Source organism: Pocillopora verrucosa, chromosome 10 (genome assembly GCF_036669915.1).
Source record: "Pocillopora verrucosa isolate sample1 chromosome 10, ASM3666991v2, whole genome shotgun sequence".
Taxonomy (NCBI): Eukaryota; Metazoa; Cnidaria; class Anthozoa; order Scleractinia; family Pocilloporidae; genus Pocillopora; species Pocillopora verrucosa.
Genome location: NC_089321.1, coordinates 13,857,292 through 13,875,183, shown reverse-complemented (window position 1 = coordinate 13,875,183; position 17,892 = coordinate 13,857,292). Strand labels below are relative to the sequence as shown.

Here is a 17,892-nt window from a genome sequence, read left to right as displayed (position 1 = left end):
AGAAGTTCAGTTTTTTTCGTCTGCAATGGCGTTTAAAAACTTCATGCTTAAAATGTATTTTGGAAACGTTTCATCACGTGACGACATCCAAAGCGTCCCTTTTACGCCTCAATGATACCAAACTTGAAAAATCTTGGTTCACGTTTTTATTATTATATTTCTAATTATTTCAGTAGTGATACAATTATTGTTTTGATAGTTCGTAAAACTATCTTACAAAACAAGTTTCATCCACTGAAAGTAGGGCTATTACCCCTGTACAATAATAAAAAAAACATTTGAAACACTGTTGGCAGAAATGATTGTTGCAATGTTTAAAAGTTGTGTTATCAAAGATAAGTTTAAAAATGAGATGATTATATTTAAACTTTACTAATCTCTTATATCGGCGAAATTAAAACTTTTCAGTGGCTTGAAAATGTCCTCCCACAAGTCCAACGCGGTATCTTCGTCCAATGATTTCCAATCCACTGCGGACTCAAACTCTTTAAACTCAGGAGAACACTCTTGCTGTAATTCTTTCATAGTCTTTCTCCTCTTCACTTTTGATGGCTCCAAGTTGCTAACATTTGAAACAGTGTAGTAACTAGGCCATTCTTCTTTAACCGTACGAGGTTCCTCTTGATTTCTTGGAGGTTGTGTCATCTGTACACGCTCCTCTGCGACTCTCAGTTGATTTTTTGTGGATTTTGGAAGTGCTCGGTAAAGTTCTCGTCTAGTGGCTGCCAGTTTCGTTTTCGCTGCTCCCATTTTCGCAGGCAGTTCAAGTGTAACTCTACGTAGAGGAGGACTTTTCAGTTCGAATTCTCAAAGATGACTGGCAATAAGTCTTGCCTCTTTGAAAGCCGGAATGTGTATGAACTAACACGTCAGTCTGATGTCCCTAAAAATATAATTCTTGCATAACACTGTTGTATTGTGACAGTTGCTATCGTTTTGTTGCTGTTGGTCACGTGTAGTTTTGATTTTGCAATTTTTTATTTAATAGTTATTACGTAATGTAAATCTTCAGTCACGTGAGTCGTCAAAACAACAGTAGTATCCCGCCCATAGTTTTCAGGGGAGGATAAAATTTACGGACAGCCGACATAGATGTTGTTCTTTTCTTTAAGCATACTTTAATAGTTATTACAGTATTTCCAACTGGTGAAAAAAATTTGTCGCACGCTCCGGTAAACGTGTAAAAAGTGGGACTTCTAGCCGATTATATAACCAAAATAGGAAAAAATGAAGCTGTTTTTATGTGACAGAAAAGTGTGCTGTTGCTCACTTTCTATTCACACGACCCATTAATAAACCTTGTGGAAAGTTACTGAAAAATCTCTTATTCGCAGTAAATGCAAATATTTACACGTGGTGTACAAATGCACACCTTAAGATAAAGTTAAAATTTGACATTAAATGCACAACGTAAGAAGTTGATTCACCCAGTACAAAGCGTAATCAATTTCGTTGCGGTCATTACCGAAACCAGTACACTTTCCAATATTCAAATAACATTAGAAATGGCATTCTTCGAAAAAGATGGAACGTTAGTTAATGGCGAACTCAGTTTGCTAAAGGAGATTTTTACAGAAAGAGACGATACAGAACATTACGAGTAAAAATGTGTTTACCGCTGGTCACCGGTAATGCTGCTACCACACGAATTACGTTCGACGACACGAATTACGTTTCGACGCCACGAAATGTGGAGTGACTCAAGAAGCGACATTAAACACGCCACGAAGATAGCACTCGAGACCACTCGAGACAGAAAATTCTTCCGACGACACGACGAGGGGGGTTTGGAAATGAGCCCCACGAACAAAGGATACCAATTTTGTCCCAGATCTGACTCCTTAGGCTAGTAACGTAACATATTTAGCATGTAATGATGTAAATAAAAAAAAAAATTTTTTTTTAAATTACGCGCTTCCGATTGGCTTAAAACGACTGCATTCTTATGTAACACGAGAGCAAAGTTGTAACACGAGTGCAAATTAGAGATAGCGTGCGCACGCTTTCAAAATTTCGTCTGTCTTGACTTTCTGCGATGTTTTTCCTGCACATTATTTACAAGTAATAACACGAGTTATCTTACTATTTGGTGTAATAAGCACTTGTAATTTTTCCAAAGACTACAAATTGCACCTGCCCTACGGGCTGGTGCAATTTTGTTGTCTTTGGAAAATTTACTCGTGCTTAAATATTTACACGAAATCACACTTGAAAACATGTTATTACTTATACTTATTAAATTCGGAAGTAAATGTAACCTTAAATGTCTAAGGCTGTAATTATAGATTCGTTTGACAGACTTTGCAAGCATCGCTAACAAGGGGGGTATTGTGAATTGCGGTATTGCGGTATTCTCCGAACTTGCGAGGTGCGGTGTTTTAGCATTTTACGGGTATCTAAAATCATCTTTCGAGTCCTCCACGATTTCCGAGCCTTTTCCAGTTTCCATTTGTTTCGGAAACAGGTTGAAACGGGCCCTAACAGCTTTAAGGTTCTCTAATCCGTTCATGAATGTGTCATTATTTATTAGCCAACACACCAACGGATGTGGTTATTTTGTTAAAATCGAAAATAACCTGACTTTAACTCTTTAACCATCTCTTAATGGCTATATACTTGTTATTTGCTCTATACGTAACATACAGAATATTGGCTTTAGCATGACATCGAGTTTCATCTCGGAATTAAGTATTGCGGTATTTGGAAATTTTTTTCTTTTTTTTTTGCGATATCGCAGTTTTTCCTCCCTATCTTTTGCGGTATTGCGGTATTTAGAACCTTGGTACTGTAATGTAAACAGTTGCACGAATTAAAGCTACAAGTGTAATAATTTGGAAACACTTAGGAATAAACAAAAATTGTCCTTCGGTAATTTGAACGTAACGTAATTGCATTTTTTTTTTCGATCTTGCTCTGTGAATCCCATTCTGCGTAAAATAGCGCACACGTATAGTCATTTCCATCCCAGGGTCCTCCTTCCATTGAACCGGGTCTGAAGCCGAGATCTGGCCACATCCAAAAAGGCGTTTAAGCGTTGGCCATGCGCAAGTGAATCAATTTTTCCGTCCACGAGTCAGTTTCAAAGGAAACCATAAAAAACAACCACTGTCTCGCACAATAGTTAAAACGGCATTCATAGAAATCTGTAAAAGGTAAAAAAAGTCGGAAAATGGAAAACTCGAGACTTTTCGGACACCGAGCTTATTCAAATACAGGTATGCTATTGATTTAACATTCTGTTTTAAGCTTTACCGAAAAGGTTCTGAGTTTATTGAACACCAACTGGCTTGTGTGATTGTTTGTAGCTCATACCGACATGAAAGCACACTTTCAAGTCGTTACAACTTGGCATGCGCGGAAGGTTGACCGCGCACTGTGTAATTGCCGGTCTTGGATTTTTTTCTCGAACCTTCCGAACCCGATCCGCTGGGCAAAGGTAACGGAGCGTCTAAGAATGCGATTGACGCAGATGGTTTGCATAATAATAAGCGAGTGTTAGCGGCAAAACGAAAACGCTGAACGAATACTAAATATAGCGCGCGAAAATGCGAAAATTAGAGCTCCGCAATTACGTGCTACGGTGACCTTCACCTGAAATTTCACTCATGACCATGCAGAAACAGCAAATGCAACTATTTTCACTTCCGGATAGAAAAGGACTAAAGCAAACAGTACTACGTTCGTTCTATTTTTCGTTTTCCACTTATACTAATCGTAATGTCAATGCATCGTTTAAAATGACTAAATGCCGATGTGAAATAACAATTAAAACAACAACAGCAACAAACCGAAAGTTAAAAGGAAAAGTTTTTAAAAACAGAAATCGATATAGGACCGTGCCGCAAAGGGTTCCTGTGGCTAACTTTAATAATCGCCTTCACGAGAGAAACTAAAATTTCGCAGTGGCTTGAAATTATCCTCCTACAAATCCGAGGCGGTATCTTCGTCCGATGATTTTCAAACTACTGCGGACTTAAACACTTTGAACTCTTGGAGTAATTCTTCCATAGACTTTCTTTACTTCATTGCGGGTGGCTCCACGTTGCTGGCTTTTGAAATAGTAAAGTAAGCCGAACACTTTTCTCCAAGAATACAAGGTTTCCCTTGATTCCTTTGAAGTTTCGCCATCAGTACACAATAATCTGCAACTCTTAGTTGATTTCACCGGGAACTTCGAAGTTTTGTGTCGTGCTTTAATCTAATACTCACAGGTTTCGTGTTTGTTACTCCCGTCATCGCATACACTTCAAACGTATTTCACGGAAATTTTCACCGCTTCATGTCGACTTGAGTTTCCAAACCAAAGTTCTGCCTTTCCGAAAATTGGAATGACCTTCACATGTAACCTCCCTCTTAAAACAGAGGGAGTTGTGTGACGTAAGCTGACGTACTTTACCACAGGCGTCCGTTTACGTCAATGGAGTTGTGATCAAGTCGCCTCTGAACTTGGTGGGGAGTTTGCAAAGAACCATCACACCATAAGAATTTTTTTTTTCAATCCAAGGCAACGGTAGCTTGATAATAAAATGAAGAGCGTTAGGCAAATTTAGTTCAGAAATGCCGTAAATGCTCAGGCCGGAGTTGTATTTGCTGACAACGCCTCTGAGAACTTCTTACGTAAACTGACGAATTTGAGAACATCTATTTAAAACGACGTTTGCAAAATCTCAGTACCTTAACTGAGGGATGTTTTTCAAGTGAGTTTCAGATCGCATTATCATAAAACATAAACAAAATGCACCCCAAATCGTTCACAGGATACTCTCCTGCATTCCACAGTTTAAGTTCCAACCCGTTTTCGTGCGCTTCACTCCCAGAGTTACGTGCAGTGCACCAACATCAGTTTTCCTTTCTAATTTTTTTTAACCTGCGCGACGGACTTCGCCGAAGAGCAGGGTTTGCACGTACTCTAGGATCTCCAAAACACGTTTGACACTTATTCCGTTCCATAGAATGTTATAGCGTTTTCAATACCTCAGTATTATTACACAAAGCTTATTTACAACAGTAAGCTAGAGATGTATGACTTGGCGGTCTAACGTATGCGCATGTGCGAACGTTGCGATGATTAGTACTTTCAAGCTTTCAGAATCGAGTTGTCTCACAAGTTACTGACAACCATACGAGCCAGTAAGTCATGGAGTTTTAGAGGCGTATAACTCTCTTGATAAAGCTTAAAACAGAATAGTAACTCAACAGGAGTAGCCGTACTTGAATCAACTTTGGGTTCCGGAAAAGTCTCGAATTTTCCCTTTTTCTAGTGTTGTTTCCTTTTACGTTTCAATTTCTTCCTCTTATTTTGTTTGTATTTTTGTTTCCTATGTTTTCCTGAGAAATATTGCGCAGGAAATTGGCGTGCAGGTGCCAAAAATCGGCCCACTTGCTCATGCCCGACGTTTGACCGCTGTGTTGAAGTTTAATCAGTGTATTTCATAACAGTTTGCTCGTAGTTGGCATCTATTTTCTGGAGTTTCTCTGCGGATAGCACTTCAGGATTAGGTTTAGAGAATACACTTGGGTCTCCTTTACTTATTATTGTTTCCGCGAATAGATTCATTATTCGCAGTTAGAAGAGGTCGCTACACCGCGGATTCGATACGTAATAAGGTCAACGATTAAAAATAATTATTCGACCTTCTTCTCAGTGGTTTCTCTTGAATTAACAAGGAAAAAAAATGTTCGAGTTTACCTTTTCAGTTAGAATGTGAAATAAAAAAGGGTTAAATCTGTACTCAAGCCTATTGACCCACCAAACTGGAGCTTATCCCGGTTTCCATGCTGCACGAAGCGACCAGGAGTATCACTACTCCCCGCTGGATGGGATGCTAGTCCATTGCAAGGCTACCCCCCCAGCATTTTATGGGGCTTCCCTGACAATTTGCCAGTACCCATTGATACTCCTGGGTAGCGAGAGGCATGGGCAGAGTAAAGTGTTTTGCCCAAGAACACGACACATTGACTTGGCCAAGGCCAGTTTCTCGAAGGTTCTGGTAACTTAACGATCTGTAAAGCTGTTCTGTTTTCCTTCAATACGGGGGTCATTTTCAAACTATCAGCTATTTACATTTTGACTATCAGCTGAAGAAAGAGAATGGACTGGTTTGGGTGCCAGAAACGGCATCTCTAGTCTAGATTACTATTTAAAAATATCGCTTCGGGCCAGTGTAGTTACGGGAAGCGGTATCTAGAAAGTCCCAGTAACTTAAATGACCCGAAGCCATAATTTAGAATCAAAATTTAAAGAATTGCGAAGCAGGTTCTAGCAGCCTAGCCGGTCCATCTTGTTTCTTTAGCTGAAAGTTTTAGCTTTAAATTTTCAGACTTTTTAAACACCATCTTAATAGAAACCAGAGCAGCTTTACGGGCCCGCTAGGTCACCGGAACCTTCGAGAAACGGGCCACGGGACTTTCGAGAACCGGGTACCAAGTCTCGAACTTGGACCTCGCAACCTGAAGTCCAGACCACTGACCGCTAGGCCACTGCGTCACACAAAATGAAAGCAAGTACAAGTCCACATTACTTTCCAGGCAACTCCAATAGTCCATTTTACAGTTGAGAGCTTAGTTGCCAAGCCTTCGAACAGGAGTGAGGCTAAGGTTGATCTTGTTATGATAGAAAACTTGCTGCTTTTCAAATTCGAATTACTTTGTTATCATGCTAACTAGCTACTGGTCTCTATCACAACAAGGTCACCTTCAGCCTCTATCCAAATCAAAGGCTTGGCAACTAAGTACACAACTGTAAAATGGCCAATTGCTGCAAACGACCACCACTGCCACCGTCTTGGACTTTAAATCCACTGGTTGGAGTGAAACATCGGGAAAGATGCATTAAACTTTATCTCACAATAGTTGGACAATATTGTTTACTTCAATTGTAAAATAAATATCCAAAGGTGTCGTGATTCTTCCAAACATAATGCATCTTATTAAATACATACATAATGCGTACATACATACCAACACGTACAACTAAAAATAAAGTAACCGTTGTCCACAATGGGCTTCCTGTGTATCAGCAAAAAAATTCTTTCGAAATTTTCCATACTATGTTTGTCTCTCTCATCGAGAGATTTTTCGATTTTTTTTCTGAAATGAATGAGTTTTATCTTATCACGTTTCATTGGCCTAAATATATTATAAAACGAGAACTGATCAAAACTAACTTTCTTGAGCAATCGTCGAAATGCAGCCATCTTTCGTTTACTATTGAGAGAGGTCAATGGTGGGGGGAGGGCAAGGGGGTTAAAATGTCTCTTGATACCAGGGTGGAGAGTTTGTCAAGAGTAGTCCTTGATCAACCCCGCACCATATCAAAAGCAATTATTTCTATGCAGGATGGTAACAGCTTGATAATGTGACGTAGCGGTTAGTAACTTTGGTGCAAAACAAAGTTTTCAGGCTCAAGTTTTTTCTTTTGTGAACGTTGCTAAAAATAATAGATTTTCCACCTGTTCGAGTATCTAAAACACGTTAAAAAGAAAATATTTAAGGTTACTTTTTAAGTTTTCTTAAAAACTTAGTATTGCATGAAAACTTTAAAGCCCACTGTGGACACCGTCACGCAATATTTCCTGGTCACGCAAACAGTGACCTAAAAGAATACTTTTTACAGTGTGTGTTACCTTGGTGACCGAGACAAATTTTGTGCAACTATAACATTAACCCCTGTAGCCACTTGTGAACTACCGGAAAGCATGACGTAAAGTATTGTGCGAGACCTTTTTCTTTTGCGATAGCAAAAGATTGTCAAGCTAAAATCTTTGCCACAAAATATCAGCAACCATCTGAGAGGGGGCATTTGCCAAGCGTTCAAAACGAGATACCACCCGCCATCCTCGCATACGACTTGTAAGTTATTTGCTGATGAACACTTATTGATTAACAGCGAGAAAATAGAGCATTACGTCAACCTAGGGAAGGGGGATGTACAACTGCGTAAAAGGTAAAAAGATTAGTACATGCTAGTGACATGAAATAAGGGAGAATAAAGTTAGAAATCGCAAGAAGAGCTACTCCTTGCACGTCTTCAGCTTTGCTTGTAACTTTAACTCTTATTCCTACTGTCCCTCTGCATACTGCCTGCTGTGTAGCCTCAACAAAAGCATGCTTTAACCCCAAATGGCAGATGTAACTGTTTTAAATCATGAATTGCTAAGATTCTTTATCTCAGCGGTTACTCTATCTTACTTTGTTGCTGAGAACCAAACCCAAACCGGCTGAGTTTACCACAACAATTGTCCCATTACTCGTCAACTTCCAAGATAAATTGCCTTATATTTATAAGTAGTCAAGAGAATTTTAGTGGATCTTTTAACTAGATAACATTTCCCTTGGTATTTTCACCTAATCTAGTCTTTACGGTGTTAAGGGGTAAAATTATATAAGCTAAGTCACACAAGGTAAGATCAAATTGAAGAACTCCTTCACAACCACTGTTTCAAATCATTCAGCCAACAAATTTAGCCAGCATGCCATGTCCTCTAAAAGCAAGGAACAAGTAGAGGGGCACAAATGACAGCAAAGTGAGTTCTTGCCTGTTCACCCTTCTTTAAATCTCTAAAAAAAAGTGCTAAACTGGGCACCTGTCTGGCAGGCTTAACCATTTCACATTGCCCTAGGTAAATGTGTTAATCTCCCTTGCAGCTGTACTCTTGGTCACATCATACATCAAAACGAGAGGGATCACACTCAAAGGAGAGAGAGAGAGAGAGAAATAGTAACGTGCACTTGAGTGGAAACATTACAATAGATGATGTCATCATTAGAGTCGACAATGCATTTCTCTAAGGTTGTCAAAATGTCAGTCACTCCCACCAACAATCAGACAGCATGATCACAGTAAACAATGGCAGTGAAGGAGATGTCCAGTAAATGTAACAGTAAACTGTACGTGGCTTCTAGAGCACTTCACCCCAACATTGACATAGCTTCTAACTTAAATGTAACACACCTATGGCCACCATACCAAACTATGGTGAAGTGGACAGGGTATGCAAGGAATTCTGTCACATTCCAGTGTCAAAAAGAAACACTTCTGAACCAGACACCATTAAATTTTTGGCTTAAATTTGTTTCCATGCTATTTTGACTAAATAATTAATGTTGACAGTTATGACAATTACTTACAAACACTTGTATATTACACTATGATACAAGGTTCATTAAAGTACTAGTCGGTACAACAATCTTATATTTTTTTTTCTTGTGGGGGAGGGAGGGGAAGCTATCTAACATTAAATTTTTTAAGGAGCAATCATTTTTTCTGTTCCAAATTTGAAGAACAATTAAGGTAAAGCAGAGCCAGAAAGGGTAAGATGCAAAGATTACTCATGGAAAAAGTCAATATTGTTCAGTGAGAAGAAGCTAAAGCAAAAACAAATGACATGCTATCAAATCTACCAGATTGTCAGTAGTAGCAGATAATGCACCAAACAATTTGAAGCTTCAACAACCCCTGCCCCCCAGCAACCCACAGGGATTTGACCCTTGTCCATGTGCAGCAGTGTAGGGAATATGAACCATGCTAGGATGGGGTGGTGAATTTGAAACAGAAGTGTCAAGTCTTTCCAGCTGAATAAATGTGTTACATCTTTAAATAAGGTGTTTAAGGTAAATAGTTCACCGTTGCAAGCAAATGGTTCAGAAGAAAAGGTAGTCTCTAAGTTTTAAAACTTGGTCAATAAGTAGAAAGTCATGGTTGCTTATTTTGCCTTTAAATAAAAATTTGGGTAGGGCATTTGAACTCAATTTTTACCCTGGGGGTGGGGTGGACTTTGAAGAAACCAATCCACAAAAGTTCAAATGCCCTGAGGGCTGCCTGAGGGAAGGAGGAATGTTGTAGCTTTGAATTGATCAATGCATAACATTACAGCTTTTTGAAGAGCTGGACTACTAGAGCATAGATGTTTGCCCCATCTCACAATTTCTGGAGCAAATGTGTGGAATAAAATTTAAGATGTGACACAAATTTAAGGAACTATGAACTGTAGTTGTAAATGGAAATCTAGCAGAAGAAATGACTGCTTAACTTAAGGTCAACCCAAACTAGAGAAATTAGTAGCAAGAAAGAAAAAGAAGCAAGAAACATCATGACAATTTCATTAAAGGTTATACCATTAGGTTAATTATACAATTCAAACACATCTTTCATTGATAAAGTCGAAGAAAGGCTTAAAAATGATTGTTCCTTAAATATACTTTTTTTTCATAATAGCAATAATATTATTATTCTTAAGAAATAAATTTTCCCTCTGCAGCTTACGTTGTCTTTTGTCTTTTCCTTGGTGGTCCTATTAATGGTGTCTGTGTCGAGGCAAGAACAGCTTTGAAAACTTCTGCGATGAGGTGAGTATGGTCACTTATGAGAGTTTTCCATCCATTGGACTCCATCACATCTGTTGCACGGCTATGATGAGAGGAGTAAAGAGAGAATAAATATGAATGGACATTACAAAACTTGTGTTTTAAGACAACTGTGCTTAAGTTATTCCTGCTTTTGAAAAACCTGCCAATTCTTAAGCTCCAACCATTTATAATATTATTTATTATTGATATTCACAGGTTCTCATGTGCCCATAATTAGCTTGGGTGCTATTCTAGGTGGGTTGCATGTCAGAAGTAAAACTATTGCATGAGCTAATCTAATAGTATTGTCCATAGGACAAATTTACTGTTACAAAAGAAACGAATTTTCAATATCAGCAACATCACATTATGCAATGGTCCTGAAAAATTTCCATGATACTTAAACAAAAAGAGCATTTTGGTAAAGGTTAAAATGGGCAGTGGTCAAATTTGCTTTCTACTTTGTTTATTTCTCCCTCAAGATAGAGGGCTAGCTGTTAAGCGATTGTCATTAATAAGATTGCTAGCACTACACAATGTTCTACATAATTATCAGTGAACTTGCTTTGCACCACACTTTACATGGTACGAAAGAGTTCTCTTAGAGATGGGCAATTCCTCTTGCTTTAACAAAACTAGTAGATTTGGGAGAATGAATAAAACACTTCAGCTGTATCTCTCAAAACAGATCTCTACTTTGTAAAAAGGGTACCACTCACCCCACCTAAGAAAAAACAAATGCAAAATTCTCTGAGGGAATGTCCATTGGTTACCTTTTGATGAAGTCAAGTGCTTGTGCCTTGAGTTGTGTTGCACTATGCATGTCAGCTAATATCAGAATGTCACAAACATTGTCTACTGTAAGATTCGAACACAATGCCTCTTCACACATAACTTTGAGTCTATCAAGGTCATACTGAAAAAAACATAGGTAGAGACAGAAAAAATTAGTAAAGAACAAGATTCCACAAGCTGTGAATTGACATCAAATTATCATAGAAAAGGGAGAGATGGTTGAGTTAGGGGAGAGGACCACTTACTCTGAAAGGGACAAATGTACCATAAATGTAACAGAGTGCAATGAGATGCAAGAAACACTCCCACAGGTACATGCAGTCAAGTGCAATTGAGGTGAAAAATACAGGGAAGGAAGGTTGACATAGTTGTAAGGCACAAGTCCAAAGGAATGCACAGGTACACATATGTATGAAAGGCCTTGAAGGCAGTGTTCCAGGGGCTTTGGTTCAACTTGAAAGAACATAACTACATTGTATTCATGAACAGAACTTCCCTTGGAGGAAAAGTATGAGCAGCACCTTCCTAAAGGAAATCTGTAAGGAGGGCCAGCAAAAGTTCCCCTTTAGGAAGAAGTGCAATAATGGTCTAATCTGACCATTCATGTGAGAAGGACTGTTGTTGGTATTAGAGACAAGTAAAGAGTTCTTTGTCAGTCAAGCATTCAGTCAGCATTGGGTCACTGTGCTGTGTTCTTGGGCTCAACACTTTACCAGTAGTACAAATAGGCCCAAGCAAATCGTCAAGGAAGTCTAATGAAAGGCTGCAGGGGAACCTTAGAATGGACTGACATCCCACCAACTGAGAGTGGTAACACTCCTTATCAGATCTTGTTATGGAAACCAGGATAAGATGGATGGGCCAACTGGCCTGAGTAGAGACTTTAACTACCTACATTCTCCTAACCATTCCCTGAAATAAGTATGTATAGGGCATTTCCCTAAGGAAGCACAGGACAGGCACATGAAGGCATATAAGACACTAAGATTAATGATCGTGAAAATCTAATAGAAGACAATTGGAGAATTAAAACATAAGAATTAAAATAAAAGTTTTTAAGTCAAACCTTATCTGCAGCAGCTAAAAGATCATCTGCCATTCCTTGAAGTTGTGGTGTGCTACCAGTGTAAACAAACTTTAGCATCTCATGAAACACATCTGGATCTATGTCACTTATTTCTACGCGACCTTTCCTACTTTCTTCCATTTCATGTTCAAACATGGCCCCAAATACAGGGGAACGTGCAGCCAATATAGCTTTGTGAGCTTTAAATTCTCGGCCCCTAGTACACAGTGTCACGTCACTGAAGGAGCCAGAGTCTAATAATGATCCCATGTGTCTGGGTAGTTTGCACTCTGGGACTTTGAGTGCTGCTGTGTGTGATGAACCTGATACATTCACTGAGTCACCTTCAACACTGACCTGAACATGAGGAAATAAGAGTCATTTATTGCCAACAAAAACAGACGTAACTGGTAGGATCAGTATCAGTATCTGAGCAACTGCCCTCCTACCCCTCTCCTAGCCCAACATCAACCTGAACTTGTTATCAGTTGACTGCTGTTGCATTAGGGAAGGGGTACTAGGGTGTGTAGGAGCTCAGAGGCAGACATTGATACAACAGCTACATACATTGATATCATTTGCCTTTCTTTAAAAAATACCAAACTACTCTCCTTAAAACTGTTTGTTTTTTCCCTGGCAAAAAAAAAATTCCCTGTGTGTTCTTGAAAGTTCAAATTTAGACCTCAAAAAAACCACACAGCTCAGAGCCTAGGCCAAAACAGTTGTTAAAAATTAGCCCTGTCTGCCCATTCTTTTGACAAAACTGGAAAAGGTTGGTTAATTAATTAAGCAAGTTAAACATACTAGATAGAAACCACATACAAAAAACTGAAACAACCAACACCAATAACACACAGCACTGTCATTTGAGTTCATGCAACAATCAACATGAAAAACAAAACAAAAAGCTACTGACAGTAGCTTATGCAGTATACAATCAAAACTGTGTGTACCTTACCTCACAAAACAATGTTAATGTATCATTTGGTAATAAACCATTAGCTTCATCCATTAAAAAGTCTCTTCTTATAAACTTCTTAAAACCCCAGTCTTTACCTTGAACAAACCGGTAAGCTCTTTGACTCTCTGCAAACAAAAGTATTTATAATGTTTGTTACTGATAATACCATACAATTGGGGAAGTGCTTTAAAAATAAATCCATACAATGTTTGTCACTACTCATTGCATAAATGAAGATGCTTCATAGACATGTCTCTCCACCAACTTTACCAAATTTTCCCTCCTTATTTATTTGGATACAAGATTTATCATTATCTCTTTTAAATGTTTAGCACACATCTGCTACTTTAAATGATACCATACAAAACTAATGTAAATTATTGCAGATGTAAGCATTTAAACATCTTAAGTAGAATTTGAAATTTCCAGCTCTGACAACATCAATACATCTGAAAAAAATATTTCTAAGCGATGCCTTTACTTTTACCAGAGAAAACAATAATTAAGATTAAAATTTCACGTCTCTATTTGAGCTAACAAGCTTAAATAGTATTCTATAAATAAAATGGGTTTATATAATACGCTGAATTATACACACAATGTGATTGTTCTTAGTTATGATCTATTGGAAGGGAGACCCATAGATGACATCACCTTGAACAACATTTTGCTTTTTACCATTACATGCAAATAGATTCCATTTTGTCAGGGGTTCAGTACAGTAACAGAACACAGAAGACATCAAAGTGTGGTTAAAGATTCAGTAACTGACTCCGCGTCAGCTTGTGTGCCTCTCTTCTGTCCTTATCACATTTTGAAGTCATCTGTGATCTATTACTGAACAGATGGACAGGAACATGGAATTTACTTGTCAAATATTTCATGACAATTTGTAAATCTCCAAAATGTAGAGTATATGTTCCTCAGCCAGAAAAATAAAAGTTTAACCAATGTTGTGCACACCTACTACACTATGCTACATACAGTACATGTAGGTGAAAGAAACTTTCAGAGAATTTTAGTTCTACATGTATCACAATCTGCATGTAACTCTACCAAATGCCAAAGAAACACAGATACATCTTCACTGCTCTTGGATAGACCATATTCAGCCACAAAATTTCTACTCAGGTCCATTTACATTGAATATTTATCACTTTCACTTCCAAAATCTCATAAGCATTTTCCTCACTGTTTTCTGTTACATTCTCGTGATTTTAGTTTGGAGAACTTGGTCTTGGATGTACTAATAAACCCCTACAACTAAAAATTGATGTTTTCTTTATTCTCATCACTTGTATGCTTGGCATGTTTTGTATTGATATCATAATGAGATATTCTATCTTGGTCATTAATGGGAGTTTCAGGGTTAAACGTGGGGTATCAAACCATCACTAACTTCACATCATTAATGGTCAGTAGACAGTCACTGCACCTACCCATAGCCTTTGTTTCTTCTCTGTTAGCATTAAGAATTGAAAACTTGAATTTTGCTCTCACTTCACTTTTGTTACAAGCCAGTAAGAGAAGGTATAATGACAAATAGTCTTTGCTTTCTTCATCTAAGCCTCTTGGGTTTACTCTCAAACACCTGTTGAAATAAATAAGAAGTTTTCTGCTACTTCTTCAGGGGATTTTATGCAGAAATGCAAAAGTTATGCATTCTGATGATAAAAGTTCTATTTAGTTTGAGTAGACGTCTTGAAACTGCTTAATTAAAGACACATGTACATTATTAGACAACTTCTGTCTCCTTCTTCTCTGTCAACTTCTTGACCTTTCCAACTCAAAGATTATTCTACTGCAGAGCTTCAGAGAATTGGGAGAAAATAGATGTTATGATCTACTTGCTTAACTTTTTTCTTGTGCACTGACCAGGTATTAAATGTGAAGAGTCAAAACTACACAAGGCACTTGCCCAAGGCTCTTGCTTTTCTACTTTCTCTCACATGATCCTCAATTTACAAGACAATGTACACATTATGAATGGATTTCTTACCATTTCATCTTATCATTGGCCCCAGCTGAGAACGTTGAGCTTTTCAGTGTTTCCCCCATTTCCTCGCGGCAAAAGCTGAAGTTATTAATTGTCCACATGTAGGAGAACTTTATAACTTTGATTTGAGTGTAACACCAGTTCTCTGCTACAGGTGAGGATGAGGACATCTTAGATGACTCACAACAAGAAACTGTAGCCAGGGTGAAATATCTAAAAGAATGACAAAAAAATGCTCAGAGCAAACCCAGGGATTAAGTTCTTTCACCAGCCAAATAAGAACAGAACTGAAGTAGTTATCACAATGAGACCATCATGATTGAAAGTAATACCAATGAAACAGCCTGAGGTGAAAAAGAATGTGAGGGAAAAAAACCATTAGTTTCAGTTTTGCATCCGATTGATTCAGAAGCTTAAGTGGGATTTTGATTGCCATGACTGTGACCACATCTCCAGACCACTTGTAAATAGAGGTAAAAATTTCTACCAGATATTTCTAAAATTCTCCAATAAGGTTTTAACTAATTATGTCTCCAATTAGCAGAGTAGAATTTAAGTCTTCCCTGTCTTAGATTCAAATTGTGGCATTTTATTTCATGGAACAATGCTAACCCCTCAAGGAAAATTAAATTGAGCAAGTCAGACATGCAAAACATGACTGAAAAAAGAAAACAAGACCATCAAAATATGTGGAAAGACAAGCAACCTTAGTTTCATTTAGCACAGTGCACTCTACATGTGGGGTTTTCAAACAGGAAACCAAGCATTCATCAGGACAACCAACTTCCTTGGTTTTGTTACCCAGCTTTTGAAACAAGGACATCTTGACATAATTCTAAATTTTCTGCACAGCAAGTGCGCATGAAAAAGACTCGTACGTTAGTTCAGCAGTCAGGTAAAGAAATGGCAAAGGTGAACCTTTCTCTTCAGTTTTTCAAGAGCCAGTCAAGTGATCAACAGATGTTGCAGCAAAAGCAAATCACAGGGTGCCATTACTCAACCTGGCTTAACATCTGGTTTTTCTGAGTTGATTTAGTCAACGCATGATACTCCTATATTTTCTTCAAGTGAGAGTGTTAAAAAGTTACACCGCAGTACAACATAGAATATATTCATTTTAGAGTCCTTCTGCTCATTCACCGGTATTAAAGTCAAAATTGTAAATTAGCCGAACAATGGTTATTACAAAAAAAAAAACAAAAAAAAAAGCAGAAAGAACTTGTACAGTTTGTTGCTACTTCTTACCTCATCTTCTCAATCATGAATTTACAGAATGATGGTGTTTCGGATAAATTTTCTGCGCTAAACTAGTCTACATGCAAAATTCGTACCTGACCTTTCTTCACGTGATTTAAAACAAATACCATTAAATAGGCTTAATGAAGGCATAGCAGCCTTGGAAATGTCCCTAAAAATCCAGATCTTTAACGCTAGCACGTCAACATCTCGACCCCCCGAAAACCCCCGTTACATTGTTCAAATAAACTACAGAACATGAATCGACCTTGAAACGCATATGTTCTTAAAGATGATTAGCTAAGCTTAGTCTTACACATTCAGCGGAAAAACGCTGTCATCAGCTTGAAACCGCGACAGCTTTACGCTATTTTCGAATTGAAGAGCAGACGGCATAAATTGCTGTAAGCGGACTGAATAAGCCAACCGGAGGTTCCGTAGTACCAGAGTGCCTCGAAGCTCTCAAATTAATTTGCATTCACTACACATATACAGGAAACTTCAATTAAACACGAACAAAATACAGGAGCACACGCAATCCAGCGAGAAAAGCACAACGCAAAATAGGATTAGTCTTTCAGGTGACAAGTTCGATGAGAAACACAATCGACAAACGCGTTTATCACAAAATGTGACTTTCCTGAACCAAACGAACGAGTGAATGAACAATGAAATATCTCAATCGACGACTGTCTCGGAGAGCACCGCAAACAACCGGAACTGTATCATGGAACGAAGGCTAACGGCCGCTTGAGTGTGCCTTCCGAACGCTTTGAAACTGCGCTTTAAGGCGAAAACGGTAAAAGCAATTACCTTTCTGTAGTCGCCAAAGGAACAATTCTGAGCCTGTATTATCTTCACGGTGAGGTAAAAAGGAAAACAAAGTGAGAATTTTGTGACTCGTTTCAAGTCTTCTCGTGTATTATCCGGGAATGTTGTCGCTCGGCTCATTGTTTGTGCGCACGTACGGAATCACGACCACCGATTTATTCCGATCTAACGCGAGCAATGATTGGATAATATCGCTGGTACATTTTCGTCTTTTTTTATAAGACGTTTTAATTGGAAAATAAATTGACATAGAAAAACTTGTCAAATGTCCTCTAATACATAATTTCTCTTCGTTAATTTCAGATGTCTCGAATGCAGTCTGGATAAACAATTCCAAACTGACTCGGTCCAATTGTTATTTGAAAGGATTCAGTTTCACATCTTATGTTATATTGTCTGAAAAGAGCCTTATATCAAACAACAGCCAAGATAGATAGCGAAATTAGGAGCGACAAATTGACTAAATTATTGGAAGGGAAAAAGGCAACTTTCGCATGTATCACGAAAAGCAAGCAAGCTCATATTGTAGCTTTCGGGTTAAGAGCGAAAGGGAACCTTTTGGATAGAAAGTTTACAAACTGAAAGGATCAGCATCCGATTGATAAAAATTGCTCAATGACAGATTACTTTCAAGAAAATTATGTTGGTTTTTACGTAAAT

General features: G+C 38.2%; 1 protein-coding gene across 1 annotated transcript; it reads right to left on the bottom strand.

The window, feature by feature from the left end:
* Positions 1–6,904: 6,904 nt before the first annotated feature.
* Positions 6,905–17,347, bottom strand: LOC131771761 (speckle-type POZ protein B). Its single transcript, XM_059087620.2, has 7 exons — positions 17,215–17,347; positions 15,169–15,378; positions 14,609–14,760; positions 13,167–13,294; positions 12,209–12,565; positions 11,121–11,263; positions 6,905–10,408 (listed from the first exon to the last, which is right to left on the bottom strand). Exons 2-7 carry the CDS (start codon positions 15,333–15,335, stop codon positions 10,261–10,263), a joined length of 1,095 nt encoding a protein of 364 aa, XP_058943603.1. The 5' UTR covers positions 15,336–15,378; positions 17,215–17,347; the 3' UTR covers positions 6,905–10,260.
* Positions 17,348–17,892: the final 545 nt, after the last annotated feature.